Source organism: Emys orbicularis, chromosome 12, assembly GCF_028017835.1.
Source record: "Emys orbicularis isolate rEmyOrb1 chromosome 12, rEmyOrb1.hap1, whole genome shotgun sequence".
Lineage (NCBI taxonomy): Eukaryota > Metazoa > Chordata > Testudines > Emydidae > Emys > Emys orbicularis.
In genome coordinates this window covers 19,396,457-19,416,631 of record NC_088694.1, presented here as the reverse complement: position 1 = coordinate 19,416,631, position 20,175 = coordinate 19,396,457, and the positions used below count along the sequence as shown (strand labels likewise).

At 47.7% G+C, this 20,175-nt stretch overlaps 1 protein-coding gene across 1 annotated transcript in view; it reads left to right on the top strand.

Moving 5' to 3' along the window:
* Positions 1-541: 541 nt before the first annotated feature.
* Positions 542-20,175, top strand: part of JPH2 (junctophilin 2) — a 58,081-nt gene continuing 38,447 nt past the window's right edge. The window contains exons 1-2 of the mRNA XM_065414756.1: positions 542-920; positions 14,586-15,369. Coding sequence (XP_065270828.1) covers positions 542-920; positions 14,586-15,369 — 1,163 coding nt within the window. The remainder of the gene's footprint in view (positions 921-14,585; positions 15,370-20,175) is intronic.

Below are 20,175 nucleotides of genomic sequence, written 5' to 3'. Positions count from 1 at the left end.
AAAGGGGGACCCCCCCCAGAGAAGCCTGGGCCCCCCCGCCCTTTCCTGAAAAGCCTCTTAAAGGGGCCGGACGCTTCCCCAATGCACTGTCCGGGAAATGCGAAGCCTGCAGAGATACAAGTCAGATCTTGCAACTGAGAGTTTTATCCCTCTCCCCCTAGTCTGCCCCAGTCCCACAGCATGGTCCATGCTTGATTGTCCAGTCCCCTAGGTGGCAGGTGGGTGCTGGGTTGCAGAAAGGTCCCTGTGGCGTTCACAGTGTTTGCAGTGTCCTCACCAGATCCTTCTCCAAGACAGGATCCCTTCCCAAATCCCTCCCTCTCTCCCTCTATCCTCTGGCTGGGCAGCACAAGGCAATCATCCCCTTGGTGCAGTACCTTGCTTTGAGCATGTTTAATTTGGAAATGTGGCAACATTTTAAACTCTCCAAATTTTCGCTTATGAAAAACAGTCCAGCTAAGTAGGAAGGGAAGAGGGAAAGAAAGAGGAAGGAAGGAAGGAGCAAAGTGGAGATCCCGGCTTGCTGAGCTTCGATGGCACCATGAGTGGAGGAAGGTTTGATTTTGATGATGGAGGAGCATATTGTGGGGGCTGGGAAGGGGGGAAAGCCCATGGCCATGGCATCTGCACTGGTCCCAAGGGCCAAGGGGAGTACTCGGGTTCGTGGAACTATGGTTTTGAAGTGGTGGGCATATACACGTGGCCCAGTGGCAACACCTATGAAGGCTACTGGTCGCAAGGCAAGAGGCACGGTTTGGGGATCGAGACTAAAGGACGGTGGCTTTACAAAGGCGAATGGACCCATGGCTTTAAGGGACGCTATGGGACAAGGCAGAGCATGAGCAGTGGAGCAAAGTACGAAGGCACGTGGAATAACGGGCTGCAGGACGGTTATGGCACTGAGACTTACGCAGATGGAGGTAAGGATGACACTGGAGGGGCCAGTTGGGGTCAGGTCAGTGAGCAACATATTTGACCTGTAAATCCAGAGACTGTAAATCATCCCAGGAGAGAGGGAGTTCAAGTCAGATCACCAATAGCAAAAGCTGGGGAGGAGAAATCAAGGCACTTTACTAGAACATTCTACCTCTACCATATATCTTTATATATTTCTGTGTGTGAGCGAGCTTTGTGTGTGACAACTTTTTAATCTACTCGCATTTAGGCCCTAATTTCTGTAATCTGGCTGCCCCTTGGAAAATTGCAACACTCAGTAATCTACACACATTCCCTTTTCCGTACACCAGAAAAATGAGACAGACCTCAAATAATTGTAAAGCTTCTGGATGACTATGCTTTCTATGTGAAAAACTTCCTCAAATGTCTTGATTATAGATTTTTTTTCTCCAAACTTTATTTTCTATAGCGTGAGACTAGTGAAAGACTGGATTATATTATGGGACATCTGAAGAATTATGGGCCCATGACTACAGCAAACTATAAAGTAATAAGCATTAATTCTCATTGGGCAAAGAGTTGTGAATGTTTTCGCCTTATACATCACTGTATCATCTACAGCATTTTAATGTTCTGTGTCTATTTATTAAATACCAAATTGCATGAATGCACTGAACATGTGTCTGACTAAAACTCAACCCGAATGTTTATCAAAGCTGTCTAGAGAATTTAGTCACCTATCTTCCACTAGTATAAATCCCCTAGACCTTGAAAATCTCAGCCCGTGTTCACGCACAGAGGCACTCAGTATACAAGTATTCGTCAGACATTTTGCAAATGCTCTGAACGGTAAAGAAAAAAATTAATTAGATGAGGTGGGAAGCGTCTGAAACTGATGAACAATCATAATGCAACATCACAGGAATCCTGTGCAAGTAATTCTGCAACTCTTCAATAGTGGAACAGTGCGTGCTGCCATGTTTCGTATGGCTAGTCAAGAGGGTGATTTGTGGGGGAGGGGAGTACTCGCGGATATATTCCTGAGGATTGCACTTCATTATTATTATTCAGGACCCACAATGCCAATTATTTATGAAGAAAAATCATTTGAGAAATGTATCTCTTCATAATAAAAAGGCATATCACATTTACAGCATTTCTCAACTGCGGCCACAAAGGGCTTTTCTTGCGGTCACAGCCTCGTGGGTGCTGATTCAGGGCAGGGCAAAGCAGCAATCCCTCCCCCAGTGTCACCAGCAGGTGCTGGTCCATGCCCCCTTCTGAAGGCACAACCACTGTAGGATCAGGTGACCAGTGTGAGTTCTCCATCTTCCCAGGGGTGGTGCTGCTTGGGCTTCAGCCCTGGTGTGGTGGGTGGCAGTCTCTGGCTGTGCGGCATAAGGCTCTGGCCCCCTGCGGCAGGGCTTTGGGTTCCGGCCCCGGAGATCCGGTCCCAGGCTCACCCCCCGCACGTCACCCCAGCCCCTCCTGCCTCTTCCAGTCTCCAGACATGCAGCGGGACCCCAGGTTCCGGGCTCACCCCTGCCCTCCATTGCCCCGACTCCCACTGCCACCTCAAGCCCCCACATCACCCCTGGTATCCCAGCCGCCCTAGCCAACTCCCCATCCAGGGTTTAATTTGTCACCCAGCTTTCTGGGGTTAAGTAAGTCTGCTGTGAAAATGATATTTACAAATATTGCTTTTCACAGTAGCAGACTTACTAGCTAGCAAGTCTAAAAAAAAAAAATTCAACCAAAAAAGCAAAACATGCAAAGCACCTTATTTAAGTTTCTATTCTGTTTCGGTCCAGTAAAGAATAGAGACAACTGTACATTATTTTTATTATTGAGTCTGCAAAAACCCCAACATACATAAATTACAATGATTTGGACACATATATGTGCATATTTATTTGTTTTTCCTAAAGTTAATTAAGCATTTTAGGAAAAATTGTCCGAGTGGCCACCAGCAAGAGTTTTGTTGGTGAGAAAAAAAATTTGTTGTGAGAACCCCTTAGAATAATAGGAGAGTTCAAGCTACAGTATTGGCTTTCCAGGGCTTTGCTTTAATGTGCCCTTATTCAGCAAGTTACTTAAGCACATGCCTAACTTTAAGCAAGTGCTGAAGTTCTTACACTTATGGCACATGAAGTTGCAGTTAAAGCTGCAGATTAGAAGTGACCAATTTCATTTGTCCAGTTTTTTAAACCTCATCCTTCTTCTATCTTCAGGCTATGTGATTTGTTAAATAATCCAATGCAGTTTACTATACAGTGATAATAGAGAGCAGGGACTAAACTATGTGTTTGTAATGAATTGAACTATTGACATGAGGATCTTTAGGTCATTTGTAAAGTGTATATATATGTTTAGTGTAATGACACACTAATACAGCTGTTGTCCAGCTACTATCTTTCATTTATATAACACCTTTCATTCTGAAGGATGTCAAACTGCCTTAAACCATATGCAGCGATTGCTTCATCCACCAGTGAAATGCAGCTACCTTTGCGGGGAGGGATAGCTCAGTGGTTTGAGCATTGGCCTGAACCCCAGGGTTGTGAGTTCAATCCTTGAGGGGGCCACTTAGGGATCTGGGGCAAAATCAGTACTTGGTCCTGCTAGTGAAGGCAGGGGGCTGGACTCTATGACCTTTCAGGATCCCTTCCAGCTCTATGAGATAGGTATATCTCCATATATTAAAAAGATATTCAACAGCTCACATTAGCACTACAAAAGAAGGGCATCTAGGCAGGCAAAAAATTGGCATAAAACTTAGAGTTTAACACTTGAACACTTCCCTACTCTTGCATGTAAAAAACCCCTCTATTGGCGATAGTGCTCACTTTTACTCCTGGGGGAGTTCTGAGCCAAAAAATTAATTCTGTGCACAATATTTTAAAATTCTGCATATTTTATTTGTCAAAATAACACAATGTAATCATGCCAGTTTCAATTATTTTGGTCATTTATTTCAAAATACCTGTCAGCAAGTATGTCTGTAACAGTACAGACAACAGAAAAGATTCAGGAAATGTTTTTTTGATAAATAACATACTAGGCATATTAATACAGAACTGTGAGTAATAATTCATGTACACTACAATACAGAAATGGATTTCCCCTCAAAAGCAGTGCAAAGGCTTGGGGGGAGTCAGGAGCAATGGAGGAGCTGAGGGAGTGGCAAGTAATTGCTGGGAAGGAGCCTGGGAGTGAACCTGGAGGGTTGCTGGGTGTGGGTGGGAGAAGTGTGGAACAGGGTTTTTTTGGGGGGGGAGGGGCAAAGGGATTGTTAGGGAGTTGGTGGGGAGCCTCTCCCATGCAGATCCTGGCTGACCCCCTCACATCTCCCATTCAGTCAGGCACATCTGCTCCCTTCCCTGTGTATCCCTGCACTCCCCCCATCCCTGTGTGTCCCTGCCTCCCCACTCAGCCACCTCCTCCTCCCTGTCCCCATGTGGTCCTGCACCCCTACTCCTATTCAGTCAATGCTGTCACCCCATTAGCTCCTGTGTCCCCACACCAGTCTCCCCCCAGTAGCCCTTCTGAACCCCAGTCTATGTGACTCCCCAGGAGCCCTGTGTGCCCCATTCTGTCCATTCCCCCCATATCTGTGCCTCCTCACCTGGGCCCATGGGCAGGGCACTTTGAGGGATGCAGCCTCTGACCCCTCCTTCTCCGTGGCTGGCTGCTCCGGAACTGAGCCAATTGCCCTCTCTTCTGGTGCCACAGCAGCCCTTGGTGAATGAAAGGTGTAATTGCAGTGCCTCCCCAGCAGAATCCATTTTCTGTGCGGGGGGGGGGGGGGGCGGAAAGACCTGCAGGGGACATGAATTCTGCGTGTGCACAGTGGCACAGAATTTCCCCTGGAGTAGTGTCACTTACACTCATTGGGTCTGGTTCAACATTAAAGCAGAACCCAGACTCATTAGGGACCATGCCACCTAATGTATCCGTAACACATATAAGAACATGAATGTTTGGGTTTTTTTAAATGTGGTTAACTCAAAGCATCATGATATAGTTCTGTTGACAAAGAGTGAGACTGGAGCCCTTTAAGAGAATAGTGCTTTATAGGTAAAGGGGAAGGTGATCTAGGATAGGGAATGCCCTCTGTGTGTGAATGAGCTAAGCATGTTACAGCATTGAGTGAACGATTGCTTGAGCTTCAGTCTCTGACATTATTTCCAAACCCCATCATTTTTTGTGCAAGGAAGAGATGGGGGGGTGTCTGGAGGGGCTCTGGGTGTTTGTTTGATCATACTAAACCACACAGAAGAAGCTGCTAATGTAAAAATCTGGTCTTCAACCCCTGTTTTGCAATACAATGATTGTATAACTTTTTTAAATGTCTTTTGTTCAAGCTGTGGCCTGAAAACAGTATTAAATAGTGCATGACTGTTTCTGGGGAGCTGGGAGAAAGCACTGGTATAAATTCATCTCATGGGAAAATAATTAAATTCAGTTGTCATGAGACCAGTGGGAGAGGGGAAAAGAAATGATGAGGCAAGTTTCAGGTGAGCTATGAAATGAGCTGAAGACTCAGTGAGGTGAAGAGGTACAGAAAGGCTGTTGCAGCTGATTGGAGCTGCAGAGAAAAAGGTTCTTGCACCAACAGTGGTGAAATTATGCGCTGAGAGGAGGAGGCTGGAGAAGAAAAGAGAGAAGGTCTATGGGGTTGGCCAAGGTGAGTCTGTGCAGAGTTTTTAAAACAGGGAGGGCAATTTTTTGGACCCTGAAGTGAATGGGGAACCTGGAAAGGGAACCAAGGAGAGGAGTGATATAGCCATGCTTCTTTGTGTGTACCAGACGGTGAGCAGCAGTAGGGCTGTGCATATTCTGGAGTCTGAGCACCTGGGCCATGTGGAAGCCATCAAAGAGGGAATTAGCAGCAGTAATCAAGCTGAGAGGGGACTGAAGCTTAGAGGAGGATTTCTCTAGAGCTGGAGCTGAGGGAGTAACCATGATTTTGCTGCTAGTTCTGAGTATTGCCAAGTGCAGACACTAGAAAGCAAACGTATATGGAATTCTTCACGCTTCCTACTGCTTCTGAGCTGCAGTCCTCAGACACAGCTAAGGGACTTGGAAGTTTGGGCAAAACTCAGCCCTAGTGTAACTTCATTGACCCCAAAAATAACAATAACAGGGCTTATATAGTACAGTTCCTCCATAGATCTTAAAGTGCTTTACAAAGAAAGCATCACCATTTAACTGAGGATAAGTGATTCACCCAGGGTCATGCAGCAAGTCAGTAGCAGAGGTGGGAACAGACTCCCAGTCGCCCCATTCAGGGTCCAGTTTCCTGTCCACTAGCCCATGTTGTCTTTCCAGCGGCGCTTTACCAAGGCTGAATTTGGCCCCAAAATTGATGCTTTTTAGTTATGCATTGTTTTAAATCAATCCTCACTCAGATGACTTGTTCTAACAGTAAGCACTAAGTTTTCATTAGTTTGTTTTACTTGCGTGTCTATTTAATCTGTCTGTCCATCACACAAAGTATTTCTAACATGTCTATCATCATGGTATCTGTGCATGAAACTTTATGACTGTAAGAATTAGGGATACTATTTTGGCTGTTGCCAGTAAGCTGGCAAGTAAGCTCTTTAAAACTACAGTGAGAGGGTTTTTTTCTTATGCCCAGTGTGGAAAGGGAAGAGGGTGGTGTCTCCTGAAGAATGGACCCTGGTTCATGAAGTGAGATACACTATGTGACACTCAAATTTCAGCCCTGGCCTTTGAGCCCATCAATGACCTGTGGATCATCCTGCCTCTGTACTAATTGACCACAGCTACTTATGGAAGGTGTGATATATTATCCGAGCTAAGCAGAGGGCACACACAATCCATTTGTGAATCAGAGTGATTGAGACTGAGGTCTCCAGAGACAATGATTAATCCGCTCTGCAACTTGATCCTTCCCATCTTGTGCGTATATAAATAGAAAGGGTCAGCTCCATTTAGGAGCAGACCCAGAAATCTCTAGAAACACAGCAAAACCACAGAAACCAGCCGGACTCCCATATGTGCCTCCTAACAGGAGTTACTAAGAGCCAGGTATGGTATCTTTTGTGTAAGAGTGGAGGCGGGCATTTTATAGGATTTCTTGTCATTAAAAAAACAGCAAAGCTTTCCACTGATGATGACATAAAGGGGCATTTTTGGCTTTTTGTTGTTTTTCTTTCCAATCTACACATATCTCCATCCACCCTGTTACTTCATCTATCAGCCCTCTGCCCTGGCCCTGCTAACGTGGGAGTTAATACCAATGGGAAGTTCTTGGCGATTGAGTGACTCTGCAAATTAACATTCTGGCCTTTCACCTCTGCAGATCTGTGTGTTCCAGCTTTGACTTAAGTCACAAGGGAAAGCGAGGCTGTGGCCCATCCTAGTCCTAAATACAGGGTTTTCCACATCACAAAATACACTGCATGTTGGCTGAGATTTTGGGGCCCAGGGCTGCAGTAGCTGGGGTAGCTGTGGGTCAGGGTGGATCTGTGTGGGGCTCAGGACTGGAGTAGCAGGGGTTACTGTATGTCAGGGCTAAGATGCATTGGCGAAGCTCTGCTGGTGGAGACTTCAATAGCTGCCTGCACCAGATCTCATTCTGGCCAGTGCCCTTATTCAGGTTCACAAATTTATACAAGCCATTAAGAAGAACTAAAGAAAATCTGATTCTGTTTACCCACTCCCACTTGCCTCTGTACATTCCTTTCCCTGCTTTGCATCATTGGGCTTGTCCTGATGGGCCTTGGCAGGAGAGGGCCGTTGCTTTCTCTCCAGCTCAGTGATGAGTGGATGTTTTTAGCCAGGCTGGACAGAACACAGCTGTGTGTCTCCTTTCATTGCTCCTCTCCTGCGGCCACCCTTGGTCCTGTGAACAGTTGTATTTCTCAAGGGAGTAGTGGAGAAGAGGCATGCCTGTTCTGTGCTGTGGAATGAGATGCTCCACATTCACACTAGTGGGTGTGAATTATCCCAGCTCTGTGGATCTGAGGAAAGAGGCCAGGCTGACTGCATCAGGGCTGTGCCTTTATTCAGATGTGATTTCCAGCTCAGGTCTCTGTTCCTTTCCCTTCTGCCTCCACTCACCTCTGAGGAATCTACTGTTCCAACTCTAGACAATTTTTCATACCAAGAAGATTATGCCATTAAGCAGCATTTTTCAAAACCGCTTTGAAGACTTTTAGGGTTTTTTTAGCTGTTGCCAGCTCTAAATCCCTGGTTACCAGCACCAAGCTTCTGACTCTAACTAGTGACCTCAAGAGATCACTTCCAGCCCTACATTTCTATGATTCTGACTCTAATGAGAGTACTCAAGGCTTTTGCCCCATCAGGGACAAGATTCACATTTTCAGGGGTCTCCAAACTGCTGCACTTTTGTTCTATGGCCTCTGATTTTGGGGGAAAGCAAATGGGAGATTTCAGAGGCCGGGACCTGTTACTGTGACCATAAAAAAAAAAAAGTGTATTTGATTATTTTCTTTAAAGGTGAAAGCAGGGCCGGCTCCAGCATTTCTGCCGCCCCAAGCAAAAAACAAAACAAAACAAAACAAAAGCCGCGATCGGCAGCGGCAGTTCAGCGGCAGGTCCTTCGCTCCTAGAGGGAGTGAGGGACCTGCCACCCCCGAATTGCCGCAGGTGCCGCCCCTCTCCCTTGGCCGCCCCAAGCACCTGCTTGTTAAGCTGGTGCCTGGAGCCGGCCCTGGGTGAAGGAAGAGGAGAGGAAGTTTTCCCATTAAAATGTCTAACCTGGTCAGGTACAAATCCTTGGCTCAGCCCAGGCAGAGGGAGGAAAGCTGTTGCTGGGGGGAGTGCAGACAGATAGCTATTTCTAAATGTGGATTTCACTAAAGCTGGCCACAATAGGGGGAAAATATCTAGGAAAAAATTTACACACTTTGTCCACACCCCCACCTCCAACCCACCCATATTTGTAGTTAATTTTTTTAACTTTTAAAAAATCTGCAACCAGCTTTGATCTTCACAAAGTGGAAGATGGCTGATTTGCACATGGTTCTAATCCCACATGTATTAATGATTCAGAATAAATAGTTACATATTTCCATTTTACAGCTCCTTTTATCCAGGGAATTTAAAAGGCTTTACACATACTAATTAGCTAAGGACTTGGCTCTGTACAAACTTGCTGCAATTTAGTGCAAGGTGTGTTTTTAAACCAATTTAGTTAAACCAGGACAAAACCCTGCCTGCACACTCTGCACATGTCTACACTAGGAAAATAAAAGGTCAGTGCATTTTTAACCCAGAGTAGCTTCCACGTGTTAAAATCCTAATGTTGAGAAGGCAGTTGTAGTTCTGGCACGTTAGCTTGTCAGTTTAAACCCTAAAGAGGAGTCTCACTAACATATGTTAAAACTACACTTATCTTGTCTACACTAAGATTTTTCCATGTTGGTTATCATGGATTAAAATTATAAACTTTCCCCCCCTAGTTAAGACATTGCCTCATTTTTTAGGGCATGTCTTCACTATAGTTTTATACCTTGTTAATTGATTGCCAGGCTCCAGGTGTTCATGGCTTACCATAGGCTGACCCTGTTAGCCTGGAACACACATTTGGCAAATACCCAGACTGGCCTTTACATAGGTGTTAGCTAGGTCCACGTTGGCTTTGTCTTCACAGACACAAAGGTGGTTATTTACAGCGAGGTAAGTAACAAGGTCACTAGGTGACTCAGTGCTGTATCCCTTTCACCCCTACTCATGGTTGACCGCACCTCCTTTTCTGTGTGCCCTGGGCTAACTGCTGGGCATCCTTCTCCTATAACATTGCTTTTATGCCACTGTAATTCCACTGACTGCAATGAAATCTGCATCTGTTTCTCACTAGTGTAAGTGAGAGGAGAATTGTGTCTTTTAGCAGGCTCGTGAGCTGTGAGTAAAGGTTGACACTAACATTGATTCCATCTCGTCAACACTCCTTTCCCTGGCTTTCTCTCTGCCCCTCTCTGCTCCCCTTGCACTGATCGGGGATCTTGCTAGGAAGAGGATATGGGCATCCCTATCTCTTTGACTGATCCCCATATGCTGTCCTTTGCTATGTGACAGGCAGGCTGGTGCAGGAATAAGTTGTCTTTCTGCTGCTCACTGACTTCATTATTCAGTGCTACACAGCGGTGGCCACCTCAGGCTTTCTAACTACTCTCAGCAGTTGCCCAGGAGGCGCTGGAGTTTGTTTTATGGCTTTTGCTGGGTAAGAGGGTGAAAGCTCTGAGAGAGGCTATAAATCATGGCTTGGGAAGTGACATGGAAAAACACAAAGCTGGGTCCAGGCACTTTACAGGGAATCAGTTTGTCCAAAAACATGCTGTGAGCTCAGTCAAGGACTTTCAGTGCCTTATCTTCTCTGCCTGCTCGGTTTGGGGTTTGTGCTCAGGCCCCATTTACAAGAGGCATTTAGCCACGTGAGCTTAACTGTTTGAAACAAATTCATCTTTAACAAGAGTGGGCTGGGAAGCGTGGTCAGCACCAAAACCAGCTTAAACTGAGTGTAGAATCACTGGCCGGCCAGTCTATATGTAAATCGAGCGGGCTGAACCATTCTAAACCAGCTCTAAAATGATCCAGTGAACACACTTAAAGACCCAGAGTGAGATTTTCAAAAGTGCCTATAGGAGTTAGGCACACATCTCCCTGACAGTCAGTAGGAGATGGGCACATAATTGGGCTTTTAAAAATCCTGCCCCTCCAGTGTGGACGGGTGCTTACAGAATGTGGCTGGGAGGTGGCATTGCCTAATGGTCAGAGCACAGTTGTAGACATCAGGGGATCTTGGCAGAGGCAGGAGGTGTTCATGTTCTGCCTCTGCCACGGACTCGCTGTGTGACCCTGGGGGAGTCGCTTAAACTCTCTGGGCCTCAGAGACTTGCTAGAATTCTGTTTCAAGCTCATTAATATTGAACCAATATTGGATGGAGTCTGCTATCCTTAAGGCATTGAAAGAGGCTGAAGGTCACTAATGTCCTACAGAAAGGTCTCTAATGTCATTCCATATTATGTGTCAGCTCCGCTTTCAGGCTGCAACCCCAGCACAAGCAGAGACAAAGTGGTTGAGTTCAAGGGCCATCCATATACAGAATGTGAACTTATTTATAGATGAGTAATAAAACTTGATAAAGGATCATTGTCACCATTTTACAGAGGGTCAGAGAGGGGCCCAAGCCCCCACAGCTGGTGAGTGGCCGAGCAGGGAATGGAAACCAGGTCTCTTGACTCCCAATCCATGCCCTACCCACCAGACCATGCTGTCTCTTTTCTAAAGCAGTTTCTCCAAACCATGGTAGGAAACAGCATGAAGAGAATTTTGCCATGGTTGGTTGTTCCCGTTCGGCAGGTGGCCACTTCACACCCCAACTCTTCGCTCTAACTGAGCCCTTTGTTTAGCGGCCTCAACAGAGAAACCAAATGCCAAGTGAAGTTTGGATTCCCCCCCCCCCCCACCTTGTGGTTCTAGCTCAGGGTTGAGGCGTTCAGGCACTATGCTGAGGAGTACAATGTGAGAACGTAGATAGCTGGAGAGAGGCACACGGGGAGGGATTTGTGCTGCTGCTGCACCTGGGCACCTCTTCTGTTCCCTGTTGGAGTGTGTAAGTTAACACCCTGCTGACAGGCTCAAAATGGATTTCAATGAAACCGGCAGCTTGGGAGTAAAGATTATTTGGCAGAACTGGCCAGGGAGACTGTAAAATATTCACTCCCATTATTGCCAAAGAAGGAATCAGAAACCATCTCCTGGGCAGGACTATCCTGGGGTTGACTAATAGATTGTGGAATTTAATTTCTTGGAACCAGGCTGATCCTTCCCTTTGGATGAGAGCTGGAGAGGGGAGGGAGAGAATTGACACACATGCTGTCACCACCCTCACCTGACGCTAGTTAGCTAAGCAGTGGTTGCACCCTTTGCAGAGGATCATGCAGTAACTGATGCTACGGCAGGGAGGATGCTTTCTGTGTCCTTCTCTGCGTAGGGTTTGCTTCTCTAAGGGTGACCATACTCTGCTACCTGCCAGTAAATCACTGACACTGTATCTTGTCCCAGTTTAATGGAAAGCGGCCCATTTAGAACAGATGCCCATAAAACTGTCCCCTGCACAGCTGGCCATTTGCCCGTGAGAAACTGAGCCCTTAGGAGGGGCGAGTGGTCATGCTTTGCAATAGTATTTAACAGCTGCACTCCCCTAGCACCTTTCATCTGCTGATCGAGGGCAGCATGGTGCGGGGGACTGTGTTCTGCACTGTGGTTTGGAAAGGGATGGCCCATTCCTAACTCTCAGTGACGAATGGAGGCAGAGCTGAATGCTGCTTTTGTTTTTGGTGGATTGCCAGTTACTGAGGCAACCGTATCAACAGAGTGAGGGAAATCCAGGGAGAGAGGGATTCTGGTGTGAGCAGAATTAGCATTCTGGGGTATTGGCCGGGCAGGAAACGGGCTCCCCCTTGGGAAACCTCCAAAGCAGCCGCAGCAGTGAAACTGCTTCTTTCCGATCGCTCTGTATTGAGGCTCCACAATGATATTCCTGCCCCCAACACAAAAAGCAAAGGTTTTCCCTGTAGCCCATGCTACCCTTCTCTAGTGCCCTCCCGAGGGTGGAGCTTGACATTAGGAAATTAAGCTTCACTCACATCCCAGGACAGAAGGCAGGATTATTGTCTCTGTTTTACAGCGATGGGAACTGTGGCACAGGAGCAGAAGAGACTTCCCCAAAGTCGAGAGAAGAGACCGTTGAGGGGGGGACATAACCATCTTCAAATATGGAAAAGATCATTACAAAGAGGATGGTGATCAGTGGTTCTTCATATCTGCCAAGGGCAGCCCGAGAAGTAAATTGGCTTAGTTCACTGCAAGGGTGATTTAGGTTTGACATTAGAGGAACTTTCTAACTATAAGGATAGGTAAGCTCTGGAACAGGATACCTAGGGAGGCTGTGGAATCCCCATCCCTATAGGTTTTGAAGAACAGGTTAGACAAACACCTGTCAGGGAGGGGCTAGGTATATACCCTGCCTCAGTGTGGGGGGATGAACTAGTGACCTCAAGAGATCACTTCCAGCCCTACCTTTCTCTGATTCAATGACAGTAGCTTATCTAAGGGGCAGTTTGACTCTACACTGAGGTAATGAGTGAGGGACGGCTGCAGTCCACACTGTGTTCCCGCCACTGCAGACCCGCCTGCTGATGAATTGCCAAGTCACTTCCGCTCTGAATGGCTGGCTCATGGCAGCCTTTTGAACTCTGCACATCTGAGGGCATCTTTTCAAATGGCTGGAGGAAAACTGACTGGGAGGCCGCTACAGGAGGGACATTTTAACTCCCCAGCTTAATCATTTTGGGTTGAATCTATCCAGAGCTTTGTAAATGAAGGGACCACAAGTAAGGGCCTCCCTGGTTAGCTAGTAAGAGCACCTAGCAACCTGATCCAAAGCCCACTGAAACTAATGGGAGTCTGATTTCAATAGGCTTTGGGTCAGGCGTCTAATCACATGGCACTGCCAAGCAGAGAGCTGCTTTGGGAAACTGGCCTCCCAGGCCAGCAGAAGCTGGGCGTGCTAGGGAGGCAGCCTGCTCACTCCTGACTGGGAAGGGAGCAGGGCCAGCTCCAGGCACCAGCTTGGCAAGCAGGTGCTTGGGGCGGCCACTCTGGAGAGGGGCGGCAGGTCCAGCTATTCGGCGGCAATTCGGCAGATGGTCCCTCACTCCTGCTCGGAGCGAAGGACCTTCCACCGAATTGCTGCTGCAGATCGCGATCGCCCAAAACCCTGGAGCTGGCCCTCGAAGGGAGCCCTTGGTGTAATTCTTGATGAGCCCCATTCTGTCCCCTTCCACATGGGGATGCTGAGGGAGTCACCCTTAGCTCTCCTCAACCAGAGGGAAGCTTAGTGTAATGCAAATCCTTCAAAGGGGTGAGGGGAAGGGAGAAGGTACCCTGCAAACATCCCAGCCTTGGGTCAGTGCTGGAGGGCTTCTGAGGTGTGGCTGCCTCTCTTTTCTACCTATCCCTAAAGCTCGGAGCTTTATCCATCGTAACAATAAGTTATGGGCTTTGTTCTGGGAACAGTGAAGGGCAGCGTATTCAATGGCTGCAGGAATTGCTCTCCAAGACAGACGCTTTTAGAGTTGTCTCCTAGAGTCTCCCCAGCATTTTGAGGACAGTTTTGGTCTATTTAGATGCTTCTTTGGGCCCAACCATATTAGTATCTGAGCACCTCACAATCTTTTAATGTATTTAGCCTCTCAACACCCCTGTGAAGTAGGAGGGTGTCGTTATCTCCACTATTCAGACGAGGAACTCAGGCTGAGTGACTTGCCCAAGGACTCACAGGAAGAGCCAAAAAACTGACCCCAGTGCCTCAGCCACAAGATCATCCTTCTTCCCAACCTTCAGTTAACTTCCCACCTCTGCTAGGCAGCCCAATGTGTGGCTGGTCCCTGGGGAGAGCACGTTCGCTGTATACAACATTAGTCATTTTCACCGTATGCAATACAATAATGTGAATCACTTGTGCAGCTCTGACCTTTCCCTCCCAGCAGAGGGCAGCAGCTGGTGCACAGGCACGAGGGCAACCGTTATGTCTTGCGGTGGTTTGATTTGCTGTGCATGTTCTTTGTATCGAGGCATCGGTTTGGAAAATAAGTGTCATGCTTAACGAGCTCCTTGTTCTTGCCTTTAGGAACGTACCAGGGCCAGTTCACCAATGGCATGCGCCACGGATACGGCGTCCGTCAGAGCGTCCCATATGGCATGGCGTCTGTGGTCCGCTCCCCTCTCCGAACCTCTCTGTCTTCCCTCCGTAGCGAGCACAGCAACGGCACCTTGCCACAGCAGGACTCGCCGGCGGGCAGCCCAGAAAGCATCCTCATGTCACCCACTATCACTCGGGGAGGCTTTGCCCTCAGTCTGTATGCGGATGCTGGAGCCAGCAAGCCGAAGAAAGGGGGCCTCTTCAGACGGGGCTCTCTGCTGGGGAGGCTAAAGAAATCGGAGTCCAAAACCTCCCTGGCCAGCCAGAAGAGCCGAGTCAGCTTCCTCAAGAGCGAGAGCGGCATCAGCTCCGCTGCCAGCGATGCCACCTCCACCATCAGCTTGGGCGAAGGGGCGGAAGGGGAGGAGTTCCCGCCCTTCGAGTCTGACATCGATGCCACCACCACGGAGTCCTACATGGGCGAGTGGAAGAACGACAAGCGCTCGGGCTTCGGGGTGAGCGAGAGGTCGAGCGGCCTGAAGTACGAGGGCGAGTGGCTGGACAACGTGCGGCACGGCTACGGCTGCACCACCCTGCCAGATGGCAAGAAGGAGGAAGGCAAATACCGGCAGAATGTCCTGATCAAAGGTATGAAGAAGCGGGTGATACCACTGAAGAGCTCCAAGATCAGGCAGAAGGTGGACAGGAGCATGGAAGGGGCTCAGAGGGCCGCAGCTATCGCCCGGCAGAAGGCTGAGATTGCAGTATCCAGGTAGGAGCTCCGGCTCTGACAAAGGCACTAAAGACGCACCAGATTTCATTACTGCTTGTGATGTTTGTTTGTTATTGCAGTTTTATAGAAGAGTAGCTAGGAATCCCCCTGTTCACAGAGCAGAGTGATATGTTGGAGCATGCAGCCCAGCTAGCTTCGGTGTCTGTTTGGCTCCCATAACAGTAGCATCTAGCACCTCACTATCTGGATATCTTCACTACACCCCTGCGTGTTAGGGGAGCACTGTTATCCCCATTTCACAGATGGAGACACTAAGAGACTTGCCCAAGGTCACACAGGAAAGTCTGTGGTAGAGCAGGGACTTGAACCCATATCTCCAGGGTCCCAGACTAATGCTCTAACCACTGAACCATGCTTCCGCTCTGCTGCATAGAGCTGCTTGCACTGATCACTTAAAACCCTTGCAGCTGCTAGGACAGACTTGGGGGGATGAGGAAGAAAGATTGGCTATGGTCTGAGCATCTCGCAGCTCAATTACTTAAGTCCCGTGAACCTTTCAGATTTCTCTGTCTCTCCCCCCCCCCAAATCTAGCAGAGGCCGGACCTAGGGGGTGGGGGAAGGCTACTGAGCCACTAACACTAACCTCAACAGGACAGAAAAGGATGGGGTGGCTGGGCCAGCTCTTTAGCTGTAAATTCGCATGGCTCTGTTGACATCCAATGGGACAATGCCAGCTGAGAATCTGGTCCACTGTGTGAAACTTCGATGCCATCATAGATGCCAATACTCTTAAGCATTTATAGAAATGTTTGGAGATGACAACACAGGGCTGCGCCTTTAGTCCCCAGTGAAACACATTGGAGCAGGTGGATTTTTTTTTATTACTAGGGCAGAATGAAAAATAGTCTGTTTTGGCGACAATAGATCAGGACAGCCTTCTGCACGGGGACAGTTTGGCCTCTGGGTGACCCCTTCTTTATTAAGAGAAAAACCCAACAACAAAACCACCACTCCAGAAACATTCCATCTTACAGTAGAGTCACTGCAGGATTCGGGGTCAATAATGTACAATGCTGCTGCAGCGGCTGTTGGTCTTCTAATGAGGGCTTTCCATCTGTTGGGCACATAGTCACAACTTCGTCACATTGGGCTACAAACAGAACAGCTCAGCGTTTCCTGAGAAGTGTGTGCTGTACCCTGGTTTCCACTCCTTCCCCTATCACAGTGCCACAAGGGTTCAGGGCATGTAGTGATTTGGGGGAACAAGATTATTGTTGTAACCTAATTTTAACAAGCCAAACAATATCAAGGGCTAAAGCCAGGTTCTGCTTGGATTTCATCACTCAGGAGGCAGGTCCCTGAGCTGGGAACCATACTGAATAGTGGGAGATGGCAGACTGGTGCAATGAGTTCCACTGCTAGTCCATGTATCACTCCAGAGAGCGGGGACCTGCTCCAGCGATCTCTTTACATTCACCCAGGTTTTTGAATGATTTACCAGGATTCATGTGCCATGCAGCAGAAGTCAGCTAAACTCTACTACTGACAGCTTGGAAACTGCTCTCTCAGCTCAGACTGGTTTAAGATACTCTGGAAAGTAATAATATGAAATACTTTGGCTAGGTTCTCTCTGCTTTGCCTGTGCACTTAGAATATTTTGTCATACGTCTGCAGGTTGTAAATAAATACTTCTGACTCTCTGCTTAAAGCAACACTGGCTAGTAGCTCAGGCCATACATTTAGGTTGGTATTAAAAAAAAAAAAAAAAAAAAAAAAAAAGATGGGGCTTGCAAAACCTCAGAGAATAGCAATATTGGCAAACATTTAAAATAACTGGAGGTTTTTTAATTGATCTTTCTTCCTGTACTGTTAGAGACCCAAACATAACAGCATGCTACCAAAGGCAGAGAAGAGATGCAAAGTGAAATGGGCTATAAACAGAAGATGGAATTGACCCATCTAGTTTCACCTGACAAGCAGAGTGAAGTGTAAGGGAACCTGCAGCAGTGGTGAAAAAGTGCATTTAGATTTTTGAAAGTTTGTTCAGCTTTAATGATCAAAAGAGTTATTGGTAATCTAGAATAGGAGGATTTTATTAAAATATACACGGCCAGGTGCTTAGGTCTTTACTGAGGGATAGGTTCTGCCACCCTTATGCTAAGTGTAGCTTACTTTGGTGGGGTCCCATTGATTTCAGTATGAGTAATGGTGATGGAATCTAGCCATGAATAAGGACCAAAGGATTTGGCCTTATGTATTTAAAAAACCCAAGCGTTCCTTTGTATGTTACCAGTTTGATTTCAGTGGCATGAGTAATGTACTGCTCAGTGCGAGTGTGGGTGGCAGGATCTGGCACTAGATTTGTACTCACTCCTTACCCAGGCAAACGGCTATTGAAATCAATGGAAGTTTGGCCTGGATGTGGCTCATGGTTCTTTCTTGACTTGTCCCTTTTAACTTTGTTCAGCTTCTCAGGAGATTATTTTTTGATTACTTTGCCTCATTGCCAGGCAGGTGCGAGGAATACCTGGTGAAATACAGCATGGTGCCTCCGTTTAAAAACCATCAACATCCCTTGGAAGCTAGGCAGATCCGTTGCCCAATAATATTTCAGCTCAAAGTTTTGAACCACGGCTCCTGAGGGAATGTTGAGTTTGGCTGCTTTTAGCGTGCTTGGTTAGTGCAAAGACTGTCAGAAAAATATCGGCAAGTTTCGAAAGAGTATCTTGCAGAGACGGCGATGATCAGAATAACAGATCCATGCTGCTGCCTGAGCTCGCGAGCAGCACTGGGCCATGTTCGTCTTGGCACAAGGTGCTCCCTGTTACATCATCTGGACAGGCCTGGTGCTCTCTTCATTCCTGTGTGGCTTTGTAGTGTACTGGAAAAGGCACATTCAAGGAGCAGCGAGGCCATAAATAATGCTGTTAGAGCAGCAAAGCTGCTCCCCAACCTCTGGTCAGTTTATATAAGGCCCTTTTTAGTAGACACGATTTACACTTCAAATCCAAAGGAGACTCTGTGGTGTTTTCCATCAGGGGTTGGAATGCATCCATTGCTCTCACAGGGGCCGGCATCCTCGCTAGCACAGCTTGGAAACCATTTCCTATTAAGGGAACTTTTGAGTCAGAGGAAATAAGGCATTACAGCCCTTTTCCTTAATGAGTCCTCCCCTCTCGTACACTGTGAGCCAGTGGATAGATTGCCTCTGAGCATGCTTCGCTGCTTCTCCAGCTGGGCGCCTATCTAAAACCAAATGTATGTCCTTTCCTAAACTGAAAGCGACGATCAGAACCTGCCAAGGTTCGTGTGCTGCCCTAGTCCGTACCTGGCAGTGTCAGCCTCGCCCCTGCAGTGCCTGGGTTTGCCCTTGTGACAGTTAGCTCAGGGAGCCAGGCTTCCGACTCCTGCCTGCAATGAGTTCTGTTTGCAAATTTGTGTTCGAGCGGCTGCAAGGGGAGGACTGGCCTTGCAGGCGATCCAGCCTGGATGTGGGGGTGCAGACGAGGAGGGGGTGGTGACTCAGGAAAGGGGGGAGCAGAGCTTTGTCTTCTGCTCACTTCACAATCAAGTCACAGTTTCAGTGAATTTTTACCTTTGGGGCCATAATTGCTGCCTTTGCTTCATTAGGGGCTAGCATCCCTACTCACAGCGTCTTTTTTTGTTAATGTGTCCCTTCCCCCTCCTTTAATCTCAGCTTTGAGGGCTAGAGAAAATCTAATGCTCGGAGTGTTGACTGGAGAAACTCTTGAGCTCTACCCTTGCCACTGAGTTTCTCTGTGACCTTGGGCAAGACACTTGCTCTCTGCCTCAGTCTCCCCACCTGTAAAATGAGTCTAATACCTTTCTGAGGGTGTGAGAACTAGTTGACTAATATTTATAAAGTGCTAGGTAATCATTCATTTTCTTCTAACCATAGAGTGTTTCTCCTCCCATCAGTCTTGCCACTGGGCTTCTGTACACTTTCGCAGGTGGAGCTATCTATCTAGCTAAGGTATTTATGGGTATGTCTGCACTGCAGTTAGACACCCGTGGCTGGCCCATGCCAGCTGACTCAAGCTTGTGGGGCTCGGGCTAAGGGGCTGTTTAACTGATGTAGACGTTCAGAAATGCGGGCTCAGACTGCAACCTGAGCCCTGGGACCCTCCCACCTCGCAGGGTTCTAGAGCCTGAGTCCGAATGTCTACACAACAATTACACAGCCCCTTAGTCCAAGCCCCAGTCACCTGGCAAAGGCCAGCTGTGAGTTTTAAGTGCAGTGAAGACATAGCCTATGTGGCCCCCATCACCAGAGCATCTGAGCACCTCATAATTCCTAATGTGTTTATCTTCACAGCACTCCTGTGAGGCAGGGCAGTGCTATGATCCCCATTTTACAGGCGGGAAACTGAGGACCAGAGAGACTAAGTGACTTGCGCAAAGACACCCAGGAAGTCTGTGGGAGCAGGGACTTGAATGCAGGTCTGCCAAGTTCTAGGCTAGCTCCCTAGCAACTGGACCATCCTCCCTCACTTGGAAACCTGTCAGGGCCAGGGCTAGTGCTGGCTTCTTGCTACAGCCCTGTCCCAACTACCTTTCCCTTTGTGTGTCCCCCTAGTGACTCCACACCAATGCAGGGACCTTACGCGGTGTTTGGGTGACTTAGACAATCCCCTCCTGGAGCTCATCCCGAAACCATTTGAGAGACAGGAATTGTTTTCAGTATTAAGAGAATTTCCAATCCCTCATCTCCAATCAGAGCTACCCAGAGACTCTTGGTCCCTGGGGAAACCTCCCTATCCAGCCAGTAGTGACCCATAACACTCTGGCCAAAATCCTCCATCCTAATGCCTAGTGTGACCACC